Source organism: Corvus brachyrhynchos, unplaced genomic scaffold (assembly GCF_000691975.1).
Source record: "Corvus brachyrhynchos isolate BGI_N302 unplaced genomic scaffold, ASM69197v1 scaffold370, whole genome shotgun sequence".
Classification (NCBI taxonomy): Eukaryota; Metazoa; Chordata; class Aves; order Passeriformes; family Corvidae; genus Corvus; species Corvus brachyrhynchos.
In genome coordinates, this window is record NW_008235977.1 from 3,730,516 (window position 1) to 3,754,331 (window position 23,816).

Consider the following 23,816-nt stretch of genomic DNA (forward strand, 5'->3'; position numbering starts at 1 on the left):
CAACTATGATTTAAAATCACCCAGTAAGAGTCCCTGTGAAAACAGAAAATAAAACCTCAGTAGGACTGACAGAGTATTGATACTGACAGGCAGGACTTCAGTGACAGACATGAACTTGCCTTCAAGATCTGCTGTTGTTTGTGAAGCATGGAGCAGCTCTTTGTCAAGATCTGCTCCACTTCCAAATCCCCCCACCTTTATACACCTTAGGGTGTTAACGTAAGGGCTTCACTACAGGTCAAGAATTGGTGAATACAGTCGCTGCTTGCTTTGTTTGGAAGTCACTTTAAATAATCACTTTAAGTACAGTCAAAGTATTCAAGCAAAGCCCTGCCAAGACTGGAGCCCAAGAGAAACCAGTACAGTATGTGGAACAGCATTGCCTTTGCAATTGCAATCTGGCACACAGATAAATGGGAAAGAAGAGGAAGGGTACTTGAATTTTAGTACCCACAAGTCCCTCTCTCTTCTTAAATAATTATACTATACACAGAAAATTAGCCATATCCTATGAACCATTATCATACTAATTAATCAGAAATTTTATACAGTAATTTTCTCTACCCTTAGGCCTATTAAAAAAAACCCCAACAAAACAACAGTAGGAGCTAATCAGCTCTGAATACCAGACAAAAAGAGATGGAAATGTTTCTAAATGAATGCAGGGTGGGGGAAACATTCCAACTTTCCACTATGTTGGAGCTTCAGGGTTTTTTGGTTTTTATTAATTAGCATTATGAAATCATAGTCATCGAAACAGTACATTCCCTGTGGACTTCATCCCTGATCAAACGATGACAAGTTACAACTAAAACTGAAATGAATCAGCAGTTCCTCTATCATGTATACTATTTAAGAATGTCTTGGATAAAAACTACTCACATATATATATTGCTGTATATTATTTCATTGTTCAGCCTTGGTGTAAAAAGTACCAAACCAGGGATATAAATAGAATTCCTTCCTTCCCAATGAGCTCTCTGCTGATCAGATGCATACTGACTAAAACCTAAAACAACCTGCTTGTCCCTAGGAAAGTCCAAAGGCACCATCTTTCTCTTTTCCCAGCAGCATAAAAAGACATCCCAAAGCAAATAAGGAACAAACCACAAGCTAGCATATATAGCCATCAAATAAGTGATCTACTGAAGGGAAAAAAAGAGAAACATACACTGAGCCCATTACAGGAAAACAGGAAATGTCTCAATTTAAAAAATGACACAAAATAAACCCAAGGAAACACACAAACAACAAGAAGAGCTTGTCCACGCATGGAACTGTTCTCATAAACTCTTGCAGATTCCCATTTCTCCCTCTGCCGAACCTTGCTTCTCATTTAAATTGCTCCTGCTCAGCTCAAATTTCAGCTTCTACAAGAAAACTCTCTTGAGATGGACAAGATGTTTGTTTTCAAGAAAAAATACAATTTATAAGCTCATATTCACTTAAAAAGTGTAAGCCAACTTATTTCAAGGACATCTCTCTTTTGTCAGTTTTATGGCATACCAAAAGAAGTGCATTCCTTAAATAAAATCAGATACTACTGTACTTTCTTGAGTAATGCTAGCTCTGTAGATAGCAATGACAAGAATCTGTCAGTTTTAGAGAACTCAGTAATCTGAGAAACCAAAGAACTTATTTGAAGAGATTTCACATGATTAAAAAGAAAAAAAAGAAAACAGAATCTAAAATGGAAATAGAACTTTTTTTAAAGTATCCTTGCAAAAAGATATGCACCAGTGTATCTAACTGTTAAATTACCCAGTCTTCACCTTAGAGCATGATGGTGAAATGTGCTGACTTTGAACACAGGAGAGCTCCCCAGCACAGCTCATCTGGGAGGGAGTGACATTGTCACTGACAGCCTCCCAGCTCACTCTGCCTTTATCATTGCAGGAAACAGCCTGATGGAAACGAGGGGAAAGGGTTCTGCAAGTTCCCCAAACTTTTACAACGTGAACAGGTCATGGGGGGTTCAAACAACAAACCACCATGGATTCTGAACAGAAGTTCTTGGTATCACAGGATTAGTGGCTGTAACAACAGCTAAGTTTGCTTCTAACTGAGGTCAGTTTTCAGGATGAAAAAGTCAAATGATGGAGGGATGTTGTCAAACAAGGAAAATACACTTTCCTGCTTAAGGTAAAACGCAAAATCTTACTTAGTTTCCCAAATCTACAGAAGGATATAGAATTTCTTGTACACTAAAGGCAGCAGAATCACTCATTACCTGGCTGGATATAAAGCCTTCTTGTCCTTGAAAAGTTCACTTGCTTCCAGTTTTTCTTCATATATAAGCTTCTGCTGATCTGTGAACTGATCTCTGTACTTTTTACACTACAAAACAGGATATATTAAACAAACCATAAAATTATCTTTCCCAATCTCACAGCACCACAGACTAATGTTTGCTCATTGCTCAAGATGCACATTCTTTGTATGCTTCTGAAGTGACTCAGCTCCATCCTACATGCCACTGTAATAAACAGGAGAGGCAGTTTTCTCCTCACCCATTCTAGATACTTCTGAATTACACCAGAAACAATATATAGGACATCTCATGTAAGCATGTTGCACTTGAACACGAGCTTAATCTATGAGATACCAGTTATTGGAAGACTGTGCTAAAAAGCTTCACAGAAACATTCACACAGTTCCACGGATTTGCAAGTTTGTATAGGCAGAGAGAAAGAAAAAAAACCATAGCTGAGAGGGTGAATTTTGCAGGCTCAGAAAGAAAAACTGCTCCTTGACAATTCACAGAAAACACAGCCCACAAGATCAGTAAAACAGTCCCATCAGCATTTGTACAGATTCTCGCTGTTCTCTCCGTCCAAAGATCCAAAACAAATTTCAGCTAACCACAGCTCATAAGCAAAAAATTCCACCCAGCACTTCCAGCATTGGTCTAAGTCCTGGCCATGGACACAAGTATTACAAGCTATTAATTAACAGGCGGATGGCAGGAAGCAAACCTTTCCCCCTAGCCCCAGAAAGGAGTAGCCAGGATAGTTATATCCCTTGCAAGCCAAAGGCAATGACCAAAAAACATACTCCTTCCAAAGAAATAAAATTATCCTGGCTGGAATTGAAGGAAATACATCCTAAAAATAGACCCTTTGTGAACAAAACTGTTGAGAATCATGGGAAGAAGTTCTGCACAGACTGGACCAGAATGTGTCCTACCCTCCACAAATGGAAAATCCTCTTTAGTTCTTTGTGAGTTGAATCCAAGAAAAGGTAAGGCCTCGCTGGCCAGGTTTTATCTATTGGTGATAAAGAAGGCATCTTATTCTTCATTTCCAAGAAGTATTTTTGCATCTGTGATAAAATTGAAGCAAGATGTTTTATTAATGTTCAAATATCAGAGTTATTGAAGTACGCAAGGAAAAGCAGCTGCTCTGTGATTAAAAAGCACAGTTACCAAACTGCAACTCTCAGCTCTCATAAGCCAGAATATGGATTTTAAAAGCCAGGTATACTGGAAATGCAGATTAGATATCACAGAACTGTGGCAAATACTTCATACCATTCCTACACCACCAAATACTATCACTATCCTTTCTTTACAATATCAGAATATTAATTTGTCACTTTTCCATGTGCTTATCTTGGACATTTCCTTACAAGGACTATCAAGGCCATAACACAGTTGTTGTATTTGATAGAAAATAAAAACTTAAAACACAGAAAGTGTACATGTGCTTTGTACAGATATATACATACAATTCTCTGAAGGGTAAATTCATAAATTTTTCTTCCAGCATTGGCTCTGAAGAATTTCCTGTATTCTCTACGGACCTGGAAAGTTAAACAAACCCTCAAAATTAATAAAAAGAAAGTATTTGTTTGCACAGGTATTCTTTTAAAAAGCTCTATGGTAGAAAACATTAAAACAAGCATATGTACATGCAAAGAGTTCCTGAAATAGGAACATCACCTGGTCACAGTTAAAATATGTGAAACAGACCATGGACCAAGATGTCTGAAAGATACCTCGGCTGACCTGAGTGCAATTATTTGCAAACTTAACAAGGAATTTGAAATACTTCCCTCCAAAAAGCCAAATTATTCAAATATTGTCAAATTCACAGCATGAATCTATTTTCAATAAGCTTTTGCATGAAGCTGGACTGGAAAAAGTGAGGCATCACCAGCGATGGCACAATTTTCTTGTGTCTGAAGTGACACTGATTTGATGTTAATTACAGAGTTAACTGGAGAAATTTTCAGATTTTTCTCCATTAAAATTCTTAATACACAGAGTTTTCAATAATAAAAAGGGAATTCTTTTTTTTCAGAGCACACTTCTGCATGAAAAAACTCTTTTCACACAAGCAGTCTTCATTCCGAAAGAAAAATAAGATTTTGGTGCTTGGTAAGAGCAGAAAATCAACACAAAGACTGCTTAATGTCAGCAAACTTGATATTTGCTCCCAAAATTTATTTAAAAACCAATACAATTTAAAAAAAAAATCAAAAAAGTGATCATCGAAACAATTTTTGCTGGTGACATTAACTTTTAATATGTCCTTAGAAGTGCAAGTTTCAGAGTACTTGTTTTGCCTTTTCTATCAATGTTAATCAGCATAAATCAAAATTCAGAAAAGGCAACCAGAGAAGGCCCAACTGGTTTGCAGTTTTATGTGACACCCAGGCTCACCTCAAGTCAGCCGAAACATCCCCCAACTTTTTTTGCAAACTCTGGCACAGCCTGCAACACACCTGTTATGGGTTTTGGGCAAAACCCAGGGAAAACATCGTGGCTTTGCATAATTCACCCCAGAGCAAAATTTAGTGGTTTTAGCTAACTCACTGTGTGTTGCTGGCTTCTGTGTTACCAGAATATAAAGGGAAACCCAAAGAATAAAATCCCCACCAACTTACAGAAAAAAATTTACCCTGGCACCCCCTTCTGCCTCATAGTGACTCGTGCATTTTGAGATAAACCAGCATTTGGAAAGCAAGAATCTGTCATAATTTGGGGACTAAAAACACCCCACAAGTAAACAAGTTTTGCTTAATCACACATTAAGATGCATCAACAAAACTGGCAGCATTCAGCTGTCATCATTCTATGCAAATTCAGCGGATAATTTTTTCCTCCTCACTTTATAAGAAAAAAATATTCGAGTTCTTATTCACTCATTTTCTGCAAGGCTTAGTGCTCTATAATTAGAGTGCATCCTTTATTAATTATTCAGGGATGGTAATTAACACACTCAAAGCCACTCCAACCACAGTCATCCCAAATCTCACCATGTTCTCATAGACTCTCCCTAATGATCTTGCTTTATATTATTCTTTGCGAGCTGCAAGGTGGGCAAATTAATTTGGAAGAAAGGGACTAATAGACATCCTATTGGTGCTGCAGGGAAGCTGCAAAGCAAGCACTGAGAAATGCAAGCTGCTCCAGAAAAGCCTAAATCTGGAAAGTAGCACAAATGCTATTAAAATCTACTCGGCATATAATCAAATAAAACCAACAAGTAACAAAATCCTCACAACTTAATGGTTTAATCTTGCCTGTTTGTATCAATTTCAATTCTTCAGCCTTGCATGTCACAGGTGAAAACACTTTGCCTTCAAACTACCTGTGGTAACAGTGATGTATTGGAATGACAGACTATGGTCTTATTCAGAAAAATCTGTGTATTTCAGGTGAGATGGAAATTGGAAATGTTGCTTATGCTATTTAACAAACTCACCAAAAACCATGCCACAGACTGCAGAGATGTATTCCTGCTGTAACGCACCCTAAAGGTTTTGGAATTATCAGTTTGCATTTAAATGCCACTGTTTGATATAAAACAGCCTCTGAGTTCTCAGGAGGGACATATCCTTGTTTTAAAATCATAAAAACAGACCTACTTTGGCAGTAGTACCCAAAGTGTGATTCTGATCTGCAGAATGACTTCTTAAAATGGCTCCTTTGTATTTTCCAGCTCTGGTTTCCATGTATGTATTGAAATGGATTTTTTTAAACACAGATGAACATGTATTATATATATGTTTTCTAACTATTTTTCCCATTTCATCACTGTCAGGGTAAGTACAAGAATATGAGAGCTGAACTTTACTCTGCATTACTGAGTGAATTGTTCCTTTCATACCTCTGTAGTCTACAACAGCCCTATTAGCAGAAGTCACCCCCAGCCAAACCAAACAGATTCAGATTTCCACAGTTCTTCGGGACTGCATCTGTGAAACTATGTTATGTAGATCATTTGGGCACAGACCTGAAACATCTGAAGATGCCATTTTCATAAGTCTATTTACAGAGCAGAACTACTTTTTTCCAGATTACAGATGTGTTTTCTTTTGCCAACCAGTCCTTGAAAGCAAGGGACGGAAAACAAAACACTTTTCCACATCTCAATTTCTCTAGGAATTCATAGCTGTCACAAGCCACAGGTAGCTGTGTGCAATGCCAGGCCCTAAAAAGGCTTCTGGATGCAACAGGACATGACCATTGGCTTTACACCATGCCCTCCTCGACACTGGGATCAGGGGTCTACTGTGAGCAGCAGTGAGAGTCAGACGCTTCCACCCTACTTCCTGTTCAAACAAGCAGAAGTCACAACCAGAAAATACATCCTTGTAATCTTTCCAGGTAGGACCTTTGCCAAGGTAGGTCAGTTTTTTTAAGTCAACAACTGTAATAGAGTCCCTTTAATCTGACTTTTGTCTGTCTCTTGAAAGCTGCGATTCCGGATATGATAAAAAAAGTCTCGATGCCTAAATGTTGCTGCTGTGAGGCACTTTCAGCTTACGACTTTTTCAGCCAAGTCCATGACAAAGTTAAACAATGTAAAAAAAACCCACTCCTTCTAGTGAGCCCACACAACTGCTTGTTTATTAAGTGTTAGTAAGTAGTGTGCCACGCTTCATTGAGTTCATGTTGACAGATGGGAGTGTTGGAGAAAGTACCTTCAGTCCAAGCCAGTAAGCCCAAATGACTGCCACAGCATGCTTACGCCTAGCCTCCTCCTTCAAGCGTTTCAACTCCCTCCGAGCCTAAAGGGTTCAGAGAGTGAACAAAAGAGACAGCCCGATGCAGACAGCACAACGACCAGGAAACGCCTCTCCCAAACCAAACAGGTTTACAACCAGGAGGGAAAGGGATGGAGCAGCAGCGCTTGACCTTTGACACCCAACATGCCCATGTGAGTTGGTGTGAAGCCACAGAGAAGGTCGAGAAAGCCTCCACTGCTGCTGAAGGGGCAAGTACAGGTGGGAATTTTGTCAGCCCTGTTATTCACTGTCAGCCTTTCCTCCTCCTCTCTTCTGTGCACACATCTCATAACTTGATCCTAATGGGAGAGCTTTCCCTGCAGTTTCGTGATCAAAACGATGTGTATGAAAATCAAGACTTAGTAAAATCTCACTATCTAGTCACTTCTTCCACTGGCAAGTGCCTGGGCAGGACAGAATCAGCTCTGAAACTACGTGTCATGGTGACTTTCCAGCACTGTAACGAGGGCTTTTATTCTGAAGGTTATTTTTTATTTTGATCTTTATGTATTTTAAAAAAAAAATTCTCCAGCCTGGTAAATGATGTCTGTGTGGAATTAAGGGGCAGAGCCATCAAACCTAGTGCATTCCTCATGTACAAAGAGGTAGGCACCTTCCTACTTTTCATCAATCACCCCATTTCAGGAAAGCAATTTGAGGCATGTGTGGGCAACTTAACAGAATGTCGCATTTTAGGAGATACCAGCACATTTTTATTCAGTTATCTGATGACAACAGTCAAGGAACAGTTCCAGTATTATAGGCTCAGTCAGAGCAGCTCTAGCCCTGTATCTGCCCTTGTCAAGTTGTAAGTTATCAGACTTGTGCAGCAGCAGTTCCAGCCTGTGCCAGTCATGCTCTTCTGGTGCAGATGGAAAGGTTAATGTGCAGTGGATGTAGACTCAAACATTATGTTTCCACTCATCTGCTAGGCAGAAAAGCTCCTACTGCACAGCACTGTAAAAGCAAGAACTATGCAAAGCTAAGTATTTGTCTATCTTGTGAAAAGGAAGGAAACTGAGTACTTGAGGCTCACTCTTACTTTATTTTTTTGTTTGTGGGGTTTTTGGTAAAGCAAGAGACTTCTGATGATAACTTTTAAGAACTTTTGTTCTAACTTTTCCCCCAAGAAAAGATAAAAGATCACACCAATAAAAAGTTGTCTCTCTTATCAGAGACTAATTATTTTTCTAATCTTAATTCAATTTAGATTATTATCTTTATATACATATATATTATTATATTTAAATTATTTCTATTTAAGGAATAAGGAGACAATTTTTCACTAAATTCCTGTGAGCCAGTTGATAAAAATAACTACTAAACCATGTTAAAAATTATCCAAATCTACTAAATATTTAAATGAGGAGCTTTAACATAGTTAACACTATTGCATCCACTGGATATATCTTTTAATTCTAAGGCATATCTTAAAACTAGGAAAACAAATATTTCTTATGAAGTATTGAGCAATTTTTTGGTGAAAGGAACTCTGATTAAAAATAAAATAAATTCTCAATGTATTGTGCTTAAACAAATGAGGAAACAGTGTGTCTGTCAAATTATATATTATATACATATTGTAAATTACCTAAATATCAAGCTAGAACTGAAAAGTTCCAAAAACTCTCTAGTATGAAGGAAATTCTGTACGTGTTTGTTTGAATTCCCAGGGCTGCCATTTTGCTAGAAATCTAATAGATTTATATCAAAATAGCAAAGGTCAAACACAGCATTATACTCCAGATGTAATTTGAGCACATTTCTCCATTCAGTTGGCAAGGTGTTCTAACAACACACCCCCAACATAAATAACAACTGAAAAATGTTTTAAATCTAATGTATTTATGGTTTTCAACTAAATTAGGAATTTATTAATTGAAACCAATATATTTTTGGCCTCTAGTGAACAGCATTTCAAATGTTCACATAACCCACAACTACAGGCTGGGGATTAGCAAGCATCTTTCAGTGGGACTTTGCTTCTGAAAACAAACAGCTGATGCTGGAATTCCTGGGATTTTTCTAGGGCTGTAAGTTTAGAATTGCAAACTAACATCATTTTCTGCTAAAAGATCAGCTCATAAATTTGTGCTTTACTTGTACTTATTGAAATTTTTTTACTGGTTCAAATCACAGGCAGAGAATCAATTAAACCAATCATAAGTAGAATTTAATGAAACTTAATAGTGTTGGTTTGAACTTGTAGATGATGACTGTCCAGGATACAGATTATATAATATGTGGTGAAAATCTCAGCTGGATCACTAACACAGTGTCACTGAAAGCACTTGTTGGGGGCGTGGGGAGGAACACAACAAAAAACCCCGACCTTGTCTCCCCCCCACAAAACATACTTTGCATATTTACATGTAGTTAAATGCATTTCCTAATTTGAGAATACTATAGTCTAGTCATTTTTAATCTAGTCTAATGGCTTGTTAGTGCAAATCTGTACTTGGTTGCCATGCAAAGAATTTCCTACTCTACAAAAAACTGGCATAAACAATGCTATCAGATTTATTAGGTGTGGCATGAATGGAAATGGAAGGAATCGATGATCATGCTCTATTATTTAAGAGTGAATTGTATTAGTCATTAATTCTTACTATGAACTAGTGATTAAATGTTGGTATTGTTGGGTAATGGAGGGGGGCACGTGATATGTGCATGAAGTACCTTATATCCAAGCCAGAAAGCCCAAATAACAGCAATAGCATGTTTATTTCTAGCCTCGTCTTTCAGTCGTCTCAGTTCCCTTCGTGCCTGTGATGCATTTGAAAACGGGATATAGAAAAGCTTAGGAAAGAAAAGGTTATTGCAAGTTCCCATTGGTGCAAGAAAGAAAGGAAGTAACCAGTCACTACAAAAGGCAAATATTAAAGCGTGTCCCTGCTTCCCAGATTGCACCAGCTATGACAGGTTAGCAGCAAAGAGAAACCAAAAAACCAGTTTAGGCAGTAAAAGCAGTGTAAGCCACTGACACTATTCCCAGATAACTATCCTGAGGGACCTTCTTCATTCTACGTAGGGACACACAAGTGCACAATTTGTTGCCATTCCTTACCTGGGTACCATGCCAATAAGCAGCAATTACTGTGGCAGCCTCATTACAACGCTTCAGATGCTTGAGTTCCCGAAGAAGTTTCCGAGCCTGTAAACAATTTAAAACATTATTTTTTACTAACTTTTTATGGTTTTTGAAATAGGGCACTGCAACTTGTAAATCTAGGCAAAACCAAAACACACTGCCTCCAAATTCCCAAGCAAAGCAAAGACATTCACAAGTGCTGCCCAGCCTAACATTTGCTGTTCCAGGGAGGATTCTGTGCTGCAAGAGTTTGGGACTGGCAGGTCAGGTGATCTTTGTTCAATGTTCAGTTTTCTCCCAGATTTGCTGCATTACCTGAGATATCTATATGTCTGTGTGCACAATGGCAACAGTATTTTTTCTCCATACAGTAAATGTCTAATCCATTTAGAGTGCAATAAAGAATAAATCACAAATAAATTGCTGGCTTTAGGTCACACTAAAGGCTGCTGTCGTATCAGGCTTTCATGCACGGTAATGCTACTGCAAAACAGCTTGTTCTCCAATGGCAAACAGAAAAGCATAACTCGAGATGATGCTTTTAACCCAGTTTTCTTCAAATAACACTCATGGGAAAAGACAGCACATCAGTAGTTAGGCTGAAAGGATTTTTTAACCCATTTAAACAAAATAATAAAGACAAAGTAAAAATCCAGAGAAACAGCAAAGTCAAATTATGTTACCTTATTGTTGGCAAATTTTAAAGCCGCCTGGGCAGGAGAGGGCTATTTACACCAATAGCTCCTAACTGCAGCCCCTTCCCTCCCTGTCTGACAGAAAGGGAACTGACTCCAGAACTAAAGGCAGTTCTCTCTTCCCTAAGTAGAGGGGAAATCCACCTTTAGTAGGGTGAAGAAAGGTTAATAAGGAAAGAGAGGAGCCCAGGGTTATTTTTTCTGAAGATGGACAGCAGTAGTTGCTTTAAGCATCATGGCTGCTCTCATGTGAGCTGTCAACCTCATTTTTACCTCTTAATAAAGCATCACTCCTTAAATATCTACTAGGATGCATGATTATCCCTTCACAAAGTACAAACCTCTCAGAGAAGAAGCGGAGTTGTGGCAAATTGAGGCCGAGTACAAGCCAACAGCAATAAACTACTTTCTCAACCCAAGTACACTTTCACTCCTCCACTTAGCAGACAGAGGAGAACTGGAGACTTAACCCAAGTAACAAATTGCCCAGGCAACACAAACTCTTTATTTTAATCCTGCTTTCAATTTGATTCATCCTTTGAGAATCCTGTTAAGCATAAAATAATCGCCAACCACAACTTGTTGCTTTCAAATCAGTCCAGCACTACAGTTTTCCTAAGCCCACTGGCAGAGCCCCAGAACATCCTGCTCTGCAGCAGTTGGCCTGCCTGATTAGGTGTGCTCTAATGACCACCCTCACTCATTTACACTCCAGTCCATGTTAAGAGGCCTCCTACCTCCAAATTCCCTGGCAGAAGATGCCTCAAGGATAACCCAGTAGTTTAGTGTGGTCCCAGCATTCCACTTGCAGGGTTTGCAGGGATTTATAGTCCGGGCAACACACACAGATACCCTGAACTCACCCCTTCTCACAGCAAACACGAGTGTTTAACAACGGCTGTGGCACAGCCACAGCTCCGTGGAGGGAAGGCATGAAGGGCAAGAGGCTCAGTGCATTTGGGATGTGTTTTCTGACCTGCTCCTCGCCTCACCGTACAGACAGCCGCAGTAGCAGGAAACTCACCTTCCACCCTCTGATGTACGACTGCACTGTAATAGCCGAACTCTTTATCTTCTGGTATCTTTTTTGTTGCTGTATTGGAAATAAGTATGTGATGCTTAGAACAGAATATTACATCTGTTAAGCACTGCATAATAAACCTTTCATTACTAACATTTGACCATATGCTTGAGGAGACAAGCACTAAATGTAAAAAGTGAACAATTTTTGACTGAGCACATCAGAGCGTACATTCTGTGTTCAACTCGAGGGGAAACAAAGCACATCAACAATGCTGCATGGACAATGTCACCCTGTTTACAGAAACACTAAGTTCATGGTCAGCAGCACAAATGCAGATTAAATGCTAACAGTAAGAGCTTTATTTGTCTTCCCCACCACCAGAGTAGCACACAAACTGTCCCAAATGCTCAGGTTTGTTGGCTAAGCTTTTTACCACCTTTTCATAAGACAAGCTGTTCCTGTTACCCATAAAATAAAATTTCCTTTTATTATACCAAGTGCTGATGATAACTCAGGAAGAGGAAAAAAACCAAAACCATGGATTCCAGAATGAGATGCTGCAGTATTATTTAAGCATGCTAAGTTGAACTATAAATTTCCTGGACAGCTGAGCATTTTCAGTTCTAAAACTCAGTTCTCCAGTAGCCTAACATTTAGTATAATACTAAATTGACAGACTTTGCAACAGGGCTTTTAGACTTGACACTCAGCCCACTCAGTGACAGTGAACATCTCTGTGAGCAAGCTGGAGAGGGTCCCCTCTGGGCCACCCTCATGCCACGGCTGCCATCTGTGTCTTGCAAGGCAACAGACAGACAAATGTCTGCGTATCGTTGAGTCAAGCCTCCAGCACAAGGAGTTGCTCAAAAAAGCTTTATTCATTCCAGGGACTTCCCATGAAACCTTCCAAAGCACTGTGCCTACCAGTCATGTTGGGTGAGGAGAACGGTGCCTTCCATCCGCATGAAGAGGCTGAGGAAACCTCTCTATCACCACCAATAAAACAACTGCTGCCATGTTTCACCAGTGACCCAGTAAAGGTTCACAGTTAAGAAATCAGCAGTTCTTGGCCGTGTATTTGTTTTCATTTCCTTATATTTAAAGTTGTGCCAATTGAGCTGCATTAAGTCCATTTTAAATTCATTAAGGTTGCATGAAATCATAATGAAGCCATATGGGTACAACGCAATTCTGTAATGATGCTGTTTGTAGGAACAGGGCTTTCAATCACACAAGTTCAGAGAGAAGAGTTTTTACAGTAAAAAAGCATGCTTCAGGCATACTTTTTCCAAATCATCTATACTTCCCTCTAATTATCCAAGAGAAGTGAACCAAACACTGATGGCTTTCAAGAGGACAAACAGAAGTGCTTGTCAACTGAAAAACAGGGATTTGTCAACTCTGCAACTTGCAGTTTAAGAAGACTTTCTTTCCATATTTTATCAAGGTTTCCGATACGCTTGTGCTATTCTCTAGCAGTAACAAAACACAGCTGAGAAGTTCAAGAACAGTTTTAGAAACAAATAAATCTTTTTTATCTCGTAAGTCAGTATCATTTCCTAACTGCCAAAGAATCACAGAACCATGCTGTTCAGTTCGTGGCACTGAACACCCAGTCCACAGATAGATCTGAAACTGCTTTAGGACTGACTGAATCAATAATGACACTGAATTACAAGTCTTAGGAGTTATAATTAAAATTATATGCTGCCTCCTCCCAGGCAGCATTCTTGAGTCAAAGGCAAATGTTCCAAATAAGGCAAAAACACAAAAAGGCTTAGGAATGACTGAATTCCACAGAACTGCACATGTATATTACTGAACATTTTTTACACATTAACCACATGTTTTGAAAGCACCGGAAGTGCTGGGAAGCACAGCATTTAAGCTTAATGAAAAAGACTCTTCCCAGCTGAGCCACAGAATCCTGTTTTCCCAGAGCAAAAGGACTCTGGAGAGCTTTTCAATTATTTAAGAACAAGCACAATGTAAGCACCTAATAGTGGTCTATAGAAACTAAATTTTCTTTATTCCCGCTATTGGTACTTAAATATTAGCATAAAATTGAATTCTTTCAACAGCTCTCAGTACATATTGAGGAAGAATATCCTATGAAGGTTATATGTATTAAACAATGAAGAGAACCCCCCATGTAGTAAGGATGGTATCTTACTGCATATCTCCTGTACCAGGAAGCAATCACAATCTGGCATCTTTTCATTAACAAGAAGCGGGTACGGCACTTCCAGCCTCTGTAAATCTTTTCAATCAGAGTAGCCAAGTCCTCCAAACGCTGCTTCCTCAGGTCTTCTAGTTTGAAGAGCTGGGTGTGGGGGTTTTTAGGGTTTTGTTTGACATTGGAAGAAAAACAGCAGGAGAGAAGAGACAAGGGAAAAAACCCATAAGCACAGCTCTTGTAAGAGAAATCACTTCTTTACTGAAGTCCCCCCTCAGACACATGTTGTTTTATTCATCTCCAGAGCTATAGGCAGATATACCAAGATGATTTGTGGCAGATACACTGTCACAAGTCAACGCTCTAAAATTATATTAAATAAAGGCTGACAGCTATTGTAGAATCTTGATTCACATTGATTTTAATGGGTCTAACATTAAAAAGTGCTTTTTTAATGCTACATTCACATCAATATATCAAAGCACTGCATGTAGAAAAATCTGTAGGAACCAGGTAGTGAATGATGCACCTCACAGCAGGCTGTCCTCAAGAGAGAGGGCTTGGTTTTGCAGAAGGCATTTTTCACTTACTGTTCTTGGGTTGCGGATGAATATCTTTGATCTGCCAAATGAAAATTCCTCTTCAGGGATTCTCAATTCATTAAACAGCACCTCTACTCCAGCCCTAAGAAGGAATAAATGAGCTTAACAAACATGAACCTCAGCTTTAAAACTTCTTAGTTCACATATTCACAGCTTAATTTATGGAAAGCATATGAAAGCATATTTTAAACTTTTAAATAGTGCTTGACATAAGAAGATTGAAAACCTAACTCATTTACTCAGTGGTTATTCAGCTAAAGGCAAGAATAATCACCATAAAGATTCAGAATAATTTGAGGAAAAAAAGAGCAAATTTCATTTTACAGCATCAGCAATGGCCTATTTTTTCCTCTTACATCTATAATTATTTTACCTAAAAACAAAAAAAAAAAGGAAAAAGGAAGGGCTCTCACACTAATGTCAAAATGTGAAACAAAGACTAACGAGTTTGACAAACGTCAGTGTTCCACTCTTACCAAATGCATTTTAGGAACACCAACAGAAAAAGGAGAGAGGAACTGTGCAGATCTTTGTGATGATTACTACAATGCTGTTTTTATCAATACTGCACTTCCACCATTATCTTGATAACCTAAAGATTTAAATTGTAGCTAAAAGATGTTAATCTATTATGAAAGCTATTTAAATCATGCTTTTGGTGGCCACATGTAAAAAGAAATAATAGAAGCTTATTTGCCCATCCCAGACATTATTTGCAAAAAATACACGTGAATACTATGCAATTTAAAAGTATATATTTAATACAATTGATTTGCAAGAGATATTATCTCATAATCGTTCCCCAATCATTATGTAAAGTTACTCCTGAAAGTGCAGGGGAAGACTGCATGGCTGTCTTCAACGAAATGAGTGTTCTTACACTTTGAAAGTTGGTTATTAAAGATAAGTGCCCTCCTGATCATTCCAGACCTCCCTGCAGTTTTGAATCCACTGCAGTATCTCTCTTACGCCCTTTCTGTCAGACCCAAACCAGTAAGGGCTGCAATATGCTCCTTTCGCAACGTATGCAAAAAAATTTTAAAATCAGGACACGTGGAAGACAGGAATTTCACTCAGGACAGGTAGGAATACTGCTGTCTGCCTACCTGGCTGGCCCTCTCCAGTGGGGCCATGTCTGCCTGCAGAGCATTTTGTACCTCTCCAGGCAGGGCTCGTAGGCCTGCCGGAAGGCGTAACCCGCCCTCCTGACCCGCACGTTCTCCAGGAGCCCGAGGTACCGGATCTGGTGGCACACCAGGGCCTCGTTGAAAATGTCTGCAGCCTTTTTTTCATTGGGCTTGATGCACCTGGAAAGGAAAACCAAAAGGGACATCTCTTTGCAACACTGTACATGTATACAACTCTTATGGTGATAGATAGAAACCATAGATTTCAATAGTTTATCCTTGGATATCGAGGTGGGGTTTTTTTATATAACCTCACCAAACAAATTCACCAAATCTTTGGCACTGGGGAATTTACCTGATATAGTTTGGATTTTTATTCTGGAGATTTTTCATCAGGGTAGCAACTGAAGCCTTGAACTGTGAACCTGCCGTTGGTGGTCTCTTTAGATTGATCTTAGCAGGGTTTCCTTCTGGGAACAATGCTTTGATAAGGGAGTGGTTGGCCTTCCACATGGCCTGGGAGAGGTCACGGTACAGAAGATCATTATTTTTGTCAACAAATCCTTCCACCTGGTACATAACCTAAACAACAGAGAAGAGTCTCATCAGCACAGGTTTTGAACTACAACATAGACCACTTCAAAACTGGCCCAAGAAATTGATTTCTCCTTCTTACACACTGTCCAAAAGAAACAAAAGATATTTCAGCTTTCATTTTAAATCTAACATTTGGATGACTTTTTGTTGGATAAAATGTCTGTGAACATGCTACCTGAGAAAGATGCATTTTCTCATCTGCCATACAGTTCCCTGTGTCGATCAGTTCTGGTTTTTGAAGTGGAAGAAATCCTTTTTCCATGATAACTCTGACACACCACCACCACCTGCCAAGACTCCATAAAAATCCTTTTTTTCTTGGTCTGATGAAGTTTTCTCCCTCTCTTTTGGATCAAAACAACAAAAATACCCTTTTCCTTCAAAGTACTTATGCTTACATTATTTGCCTAACTAAAACAAGATATGGCATACCACCTCTTGCTATCGCAGTGCAAGCAGCAAGCTGTGCAGCCCCCAGTGGACTGTTATTTTAAAGGACTTTTACCAGGAAAGCAGTCCAACAACAACAAGCACAAGTACAAAGCTCTGACCTGCAGCTGGGCACCCAGAAGGCAGCCAGAGGAACCTCATGCAGATCTCAGATTGCTACTGGCTTTTTTAATTTTTGAGGGTAGGAAACTTCTCTGATTGTGACAAGTCATCTGGCTGGTAATACAGATTCTTCTTCAGATCCATGATTTCTCAGTTCTGCATAGGTATGTACTATGTACACAGAATACTGAATGAAAATAGTACTGACACATATTTTACACAACAGCAAGTTACCGGGAACTCAGGCAGCACTTTATTTTGGAGAACATGTTTCTGGTTCTGACAGGTGCAGTAAATGCCACTACTGAAAAAACCAAACAACTGCTCACATGAAATGACTTATATTTCTTAAAAGGGGGGGTCAAACTTTTGTTGACCACTGACAAGATCAAAATGTTCTTAGCAGAGGATGGAAAAACAACATTCCTCCCAAAATAGGAGGAATTCACTCTACTGAATGCCTGTAACAATCAAAGACCCTCACAGCCTGCTAAGACACAATCTGTGCACAGTCCTTCTCCAAGTACTAGAGTATTTTCAATTCACTTACATTTTTGACAACCAAAGAAGTACCTAGGTATTAACCCCTGATAGATTATAGGCAGTTACAAACTCTTATTGGCAAATAATGTTAAGTTAATGAATGGCTGCCTGAAAGGCTGAAAGTCTGATATTTCCAGGACTATTCTGAACACGAAAATTATTGAGCTATTCAAAATTATAAGATGAAGAAAATTTCAAAAAGCATTAAGCAGTCCTAGGGAAATTAAACACTCTCCAAATATTCTTTACTGTGTGAAATTATCACTTCAGCAGATTCAGACAAGAGGTATAATTTCAGCCGTACATTTACTTTTAATTTTCTTTTAAATCTTCAGTCTACAAATTTAATTATTTTGATTTTCATTAATAAAAAGTCATAATGGATTACACACTGAAAGCTGTCACACTTGTATTTATTCATACTTCTTATATTGCAAAATGCAAATACATTTGCAAGCCCTCTGTGTAGCTTTCTCTATACTCTGTTTAAACAGAGTATCAAACTCAGTTCCTTCAAACATACTAAAACTGCATTTTCTCAACAATGTGACTAAGGACTACAGCTAGTTCAGTGACAAAGAGCATGTTTTCCAAAATATGTTGCCTACAAATGTGTGTGAATTTTTGTCACCTTGAGCAATGATTTCTTTCCAGAGACCTAACAGCAGCACTGCAGCAGTGGGCATCTTTCTCCTTTGATGAAAGGAGAAGTGTTTTGATTTCAACCGGAGCAGCAGGACTTTGTACAAGGGCACGTAGTAACAGGACAAGGGGTAGGGGCTTCAGACTGGCAGAGGGCAGGTTTAGATTAGTTATTAGGAAGGAATTCTTCACTATGAGGGTGGTGAGGCCCTGGCACAGGCTGCCCAGAGAAGCTGTGGCTGTCCCATCCCTGGAAGTGTTAAAGGTCAGGCTGGATGAGGCTCTGAGCAACCTGGTCTAGTGAAAGGTGTCCTGCCCACGGCAGGGGCTTGGAACTAGGTGATATTTAAGGTCCCTTCCAACCAAAACCATTTCAAGATCTCTTAAAGCCTTCCAGCCCAAATCACAGATTTTAGGCTTAAGACAAAAAAAGATTAAGACAGGCCTGGATTTTTTAGTCAGCTACACCAGCCCGCACATGCTCCCTTCACCAGGTACCTTGCCAGCATAGTGCTGAATCCTGAAGCAGCTGTGAGGCAGGGAGGTGTCATTGAGGAACCGGGAGCACTTGCTCATCCTGCTCTCAAAATGCTGGTGAGTGGCACAGACCTGGTTCAGCTTTTCTAAAAAGGTGTCATCGGTAACAGTTCCTGGTCTCAGACATTCTTCGTCCAGCATGGCCAGGATTCCAGTTTGGTTCTGAAGTTTCAAAACAAGAGCTTTAGTACTTGTTTCCATCACAGCACAAAAAGGAGATCATTCTCCTGTTTGACTTCTGCTATCCAGAAAAACATTCTTCAAGCCATCTCAAGGTTTGGCTCTTTTTACCCCACAACCATTTCCAACCGATTTTTAGCACTTGCATTTTTGAAAGACTTTTTATGAGATCTGAATCCTGAAATTCACATTGAAGTTTCATGTCATTTCCTCAGACTGTAGCAACTCCAACTCAACTGAAAGTTGCCAGTTTACAGTAAAACCATCATGTATTTTATGTTAATGGTTAAAAAGTTATCCTTTCTGATTGTTAAGGAATTTTATCTTTCTTGCTTTGGAAGTCTTCTCATTATATAAAAGTACTTTGAGTACCTCTAACACTCAGTAATGAATGTGTAATTGAGTTTTCTAGTTCCCATATGAAAAGAAATGTTAATTACAATGCAGCATGTGATATCTGCTATTGAGAACAGCCCTAAATGTAAACATTTAAGAGCTATTTGATCTGAGGACTTTTTTCATGTAGATACTGCTGAATATTTCTACAAAAGTAACATCACTTATAAAAAAAACCTTTTTAGTAAAATAAACTTCTACCATTCAAAGTAAGATGAATAATACAATGAATGGCATGTTTCACAAAATTTAGTGCATGAGGATACATATAGATTTTACAGCTAAATTAAATCCACTAAAAAAATGGATTTAAAAAAAAATTATTTTAAAAAATCCACATTAAAAAATTATCCAGAGAGATTCCTGAATACAACTTACATTTTCTATTAGGTCACAAATGATAGCATTGTTGAAATATTCGATATGAGTCCATTCAATCCCCTGTAAGAAAATATAAGTAAATGTATGAACAGGAAAAAAATGGAGGGAGCTTTTCCTCTAGGCAATTCCCATTATATTCCAATTAACCATGGTACTACTTTGAAATTTAATTCTGCATGCTTACCAACAATTTATTTATTAAGAAAAAAAAAAATGCAACTATCTACTACTATCATTATCTGCGCAAAATGAGTGTCCTTGAGCTGCTGCCAAACTCACTCTCCATTCCTTTCCCCCACCCATGTCAGCTTCCCATGCACTCCCTGGCACCAGGCCAGGCTCCTCCCGTGCTGCCTATGCTCCCACTGGCCAGAAGGAAATCAGCCCATGTCACTGCAAGCTCCTGAGATCAAAATTTCTAAGTTCTTTGTTGCTGGGATGGTTTTTTTGGTTTGTTTGTTTTTTTTCATGGGAGGAAGAAAAAGGGCTAAATTTAGATAAGACCATTCGAAAAATCCAGAGTATGACTTCTGTTCAGATGTTCTTAATATCCCAATTTTTTTTTTCAAACATCAATGATAAAATTTCCAGGATGAGATGCCAATGCATCACGAGGTAACGCTGGTAGAGGAAAGGACTGAAAGAAGGAACATATTCATTTCATTCTTAATCTGCACTCTGTGGTACTTCTTACAGTTTACTTTTCTCAGAGCATTTGAAATATCATTCAAGAACCAAATTGCAGCAATGATGGTTTACCACTGAATGCAAAATTAAAAAGACATGCTGAAATTTCATGTTATCCTCAGGATCATAAGGCAGGAACTTTATGTAATTAAAAAAAATGTTTATACAGCAAAATGGTATCATCCAGTTGGAGTACAAACAGCGTGTGCCAGTTTTTACAGCTGGGAGCTGGTATTTTGTCTGAGCTCTGTGTATCATGTGGAGCACTGCTAAAACCTATTAAAATTTTAGCTTGATGTTCACTCACAGAATAACATCAAACACCAGAGGCTGGGCTCTACAGGACATCTTAAATTTATCCGTAAAGCTCACACGGCTCCCTTCAATACTTACCTGAAAGAACACTAGAACCAAAACTCTATTTGTTGTTTCTTTAGTGTTGCATGCTATTATTTTAGCCACCCAATTCCCTTTGATAAAGGACTGGCTGTGGCTGTTCTTGGGGTGCATCCCAGACATTGCTGCGTAATCCAAAATGCAGGCTGCAGGGCAATGGCACTAATACCAGAAAGTGGTATTAGTGTTCTAATAAATCAATTAGCCCTTGCTCAGAACTGCCAGTCATTGTTGGCAATGAATGAATCAGAGTTGGGTCTGGTTTTTACCTGGAGAATTCATAATGTGAAACAAATGCCAAACCAACATTTTTTGCTTCATGTAACTACCACACAGCCCCACATAAACACGCTCCATGTCAGTCCTGTGCTCAAAAAGTGCCTCTGTTGCCTGAAAAATGGTTCCAGCCTGCATGCCTATGTATCTCTGCAGGGACAACGGGAAGAGGATAAGGAAAGATGCACTCAAGTATTACCTCTCGGATGTATTCCTCCTGCTCTTCTTTGAGGGTAAGTTCAATGAAGATCTGCTGCAACTTCTCATTACAGTAGTTGATAATGAATTGCTCAAAGCTGTTGTCCTGTCAGATGAAATACGTTTGAGTTTGCTTTGTGTAAACAGCCTGGAACCCAGCTGGAGTAAGTTACTGCAGCAGCTGCAGGTCAACAAGCTGCTGTATTAACTACTCCTTCCAGTTTTATGATGTGATGGTTGGAGGAATACTTGATTGAGATCACGATTAGTTTAGAAATTTTTGACCAAATCCTTTCCTGAGGCTTTGTCCATTGGGAGGGACAAAAACCTCTGTGGGTTTTGTTCACGATGCCTCCATACTGATCCCTTTCAACAAGTCATGAGGACACCTGTGGTGTCAGGGAATAAATGACCAAAGTTTTGCCTGCACCAATCTGTCCCCATATGTAAAATGTAGTCTCGTGTGGGGTCCGATAAATAAAATCATGATAGTAGCATCAGCTCTTTTCCACTCAGCAATATTCCTATTCCCCTACAGAACAGGGCTCAAGCTGCTATTCCAGTTGCATCTGAGCCTGGGTTAAGAGATTATTGGTTCCAGAGGTCAACCCACCTCCTCCCTGCCAACAAACTGCCCCTTGAAATGATGGGAAACAAAAGAGCTTCATTGACTAAAATTCCTCTAACAGGCTAACTCATCTAAAACTGGGTTAGGGAGCAAGCAGATGTGTGACCCTTTGCAGAAGGGACCGGGGAGTGGAGCAGACCCCAGCAGGAGGGGTAGGCACAGGAAGGAGGCTTGGTGACTGCCCCATCACAGGCTGTGACATGACATTGTGCCTTTTTAAACTACCAAATCATCTGCTATACAATACCTGTGAAGCTTAAATAATGCTGATAGAATTTTTATCACTGAAGGCAAGTGCAATCATTTGAATGTTTTAATCAAGGATCTGGTTGCTAAATGAGATTAAGAACACACACGCAGATTAGAAAATATTGAGGTAGCACAGATTACTTTTATCATTTTAGTTTTAAATGAAGCAAAATCATAGCTGATCACCAAAATTCCTCAGCCACAAACGCTGCCCCTCTCACCAACTGCAATTATCACTCAGAGATTGCAAAACTTGCATAGCTCAAGATGAGAGAGTTAAAATTTGGCATGCAGCAAAATCAGCACTGCAAACAAGTCATACTTACTGCATTCTGTTGAAAAAGAAATTACATAAACTGCAGTCAGTACTTATACTACTTCCATAACAATACACAACATATCTATTAGCATTTATTTAGCATACCAAGTAGATCAATCTTTGTATCACTGAAAATGCAAAATACTATATAAATGTTATGTATTACATCTTCATAGCTGAGTCTATCTTTAGCTACTGTCCAAATATTATCAAATAAACCAAGAGGTTGAGACACATCAGAGCCTAACACAGAACAGCATTCTTGCATTGCCCTGTCTCTAAATCACCAGGCACTTTTGCCTTTAAAAGCCACATTTATAACCTTGGGCATACAAATCCCAGCAACAGGAGAGGAGAATGGGGAAGGGAATAGAGAATACTGCAGGAAGAATGAGTGTAACTTTACTTGACACATTCAGATAAGGCCATCACTTCAGATACATTGAGCTGGAAGTAAAAGGACCCCAACTGTCACATCACCCAGAGAAAGGGCAAAACGCACTCTGCATCCTCCTGCCAGGCACATGCCACCCAACTCAGAGAGACTGCTTCTCCAAAAGACCAGGTTATTCTGATTAAAAGGGCTGCAGGACTTTTCACTCACAAATTATACAGGCTCAGTCATCAAAAGAGGATGGAAACTGAACAGAAAATCCAGCTAAACCATCTAACTGAAAGGTCATTAACAACACATTAAAGTAATTGCTAGATGTTTTCCTGATTTGCTGTGTATCTATGATATTTATGGCTTGCCAAAAAAAAAGGCAAACCAAAATCCACAGAGTTCTCCACAAATCGCTCACTTTGAGCTATGAAATTCTATTTGACATTGCCAAGCCACTGAAAATTGCTATTCCAGAAAAAGTTATTGAAGAGCAGCAGCAATATTGTTCTTTATGAATGATACAGAGCAAAAGGCTAAAACAGCTAATTACAGAAAAGAAAATTAGGGAAAATGTTTGAAATTACTGACATTCTCAAAACACTAAACTCTGAGCAAGACCAGAAGACATTTGGCAAATTAAATATACTTCAGAAAGAGCTGTTTCCTTTTACAGGTTTTAAAAAATCCTGTATGAAAAAAACAATGGGTGTTTATCTCTAAGCAATTCTCACTAAGGCAACAACAGTTGTGCATTTATTCTCCCTTAATGAATATCTATAATTTTTAATTATGGGAGGGCTCCACAAAGCATATACACATGTTCACAAATGAATTGTCCCCCCCCAATATTTTAATGAAGGTCTTATAGAAATGAATACAACAGAACTAGAAGGGATCTAAAGGACTTTTGACCTTTTTTTCTAGAAGGCAGTAGAGAATAACCCATATCAGTGATAGAATATCACTAAACCCACTCAGCAGATGGGCTGGAGGGACCCAGCCATCAGAGACTACTTGCTCCTTATGCTACCACTTGTGTTAAGTGACAGAAAGGGGTTTGACCAACACAGAAGCAGTGCAGTCAGACATAAAATTTGAGGAAAAGCTATCAAATATTCATA

The 23,816-nt window shown here is 38.9% G+C and overlaps 1 protein-coding gene across 6 annotated transcripts in view; it reads right to left on the reverse strand.

The window, feature by feature from the left end:
* MYO1B (myosin IB) overlaps nt 1-23,816 on the reverse strand; it is a 98,771-nt gene that overhangs the window by 8,967 nt on the left and 65,988 nt on the right. Inside the window, exons 14-28 of one of the 6 annotated variants that reach the window (XM_017728714.1) lie at nt 22,318-22,323; nt 21,116-21,220; nt 19,555-19,617; nt 18,562-18,762; nt 16,085-16,311; nt 15,709-15,909; nt 14,591-14,684; nt 13,998-14,147; nt 11,825-11,893; nt 10,082-10,168; nt 9,694-9,780; nt 6,931-7,017; nt 3,727-3,801; nt 3,187-3,321; nt 2,231-2,337 (exon numbers count right to left, since the gene is read on the reverse strand). In XM_017728714.1, the coding sequence (XP_017584203.1) occupies nt 2,231-2,337; nt 3,187-3,321; nt 3,727-3,801; nt 6,931-7,017; nt 9,694-9,780; nt 10,082-10,168; nt 11,825-11,893; nt 13,998-14,147; nt 14,591-14,684; nt 15,709-15,909; nt 16,085-16,311; nt 18,562-18,762; nt 19,555-19,617; nt 21,116-21,220; nt 22,318-22,323 (1,694 nt within the window). The remainder of the gene's footprint in view (nt 1-2,230; nt 2,338-3,186; nt 3,322-3,726; nt 3,802-6,930; nt 7,018-9,693; nt 9,781-10,081; nt 10,169-11,824; nt 11,894-13,997; nt 14,148-14,590; nt 14,685-15,708; nt 15,910-16,084; nt 16,312-18,561; nt 18,763-19,554; nt 19,618-21,115; nt 21,221-22,317; nt 22,324-23,816) is intronic. The other 5 variants (XM_017728722.1, XM_008630060.2, XM_017728728.1 and 2 more) reach the window with 5 other exon arrangements.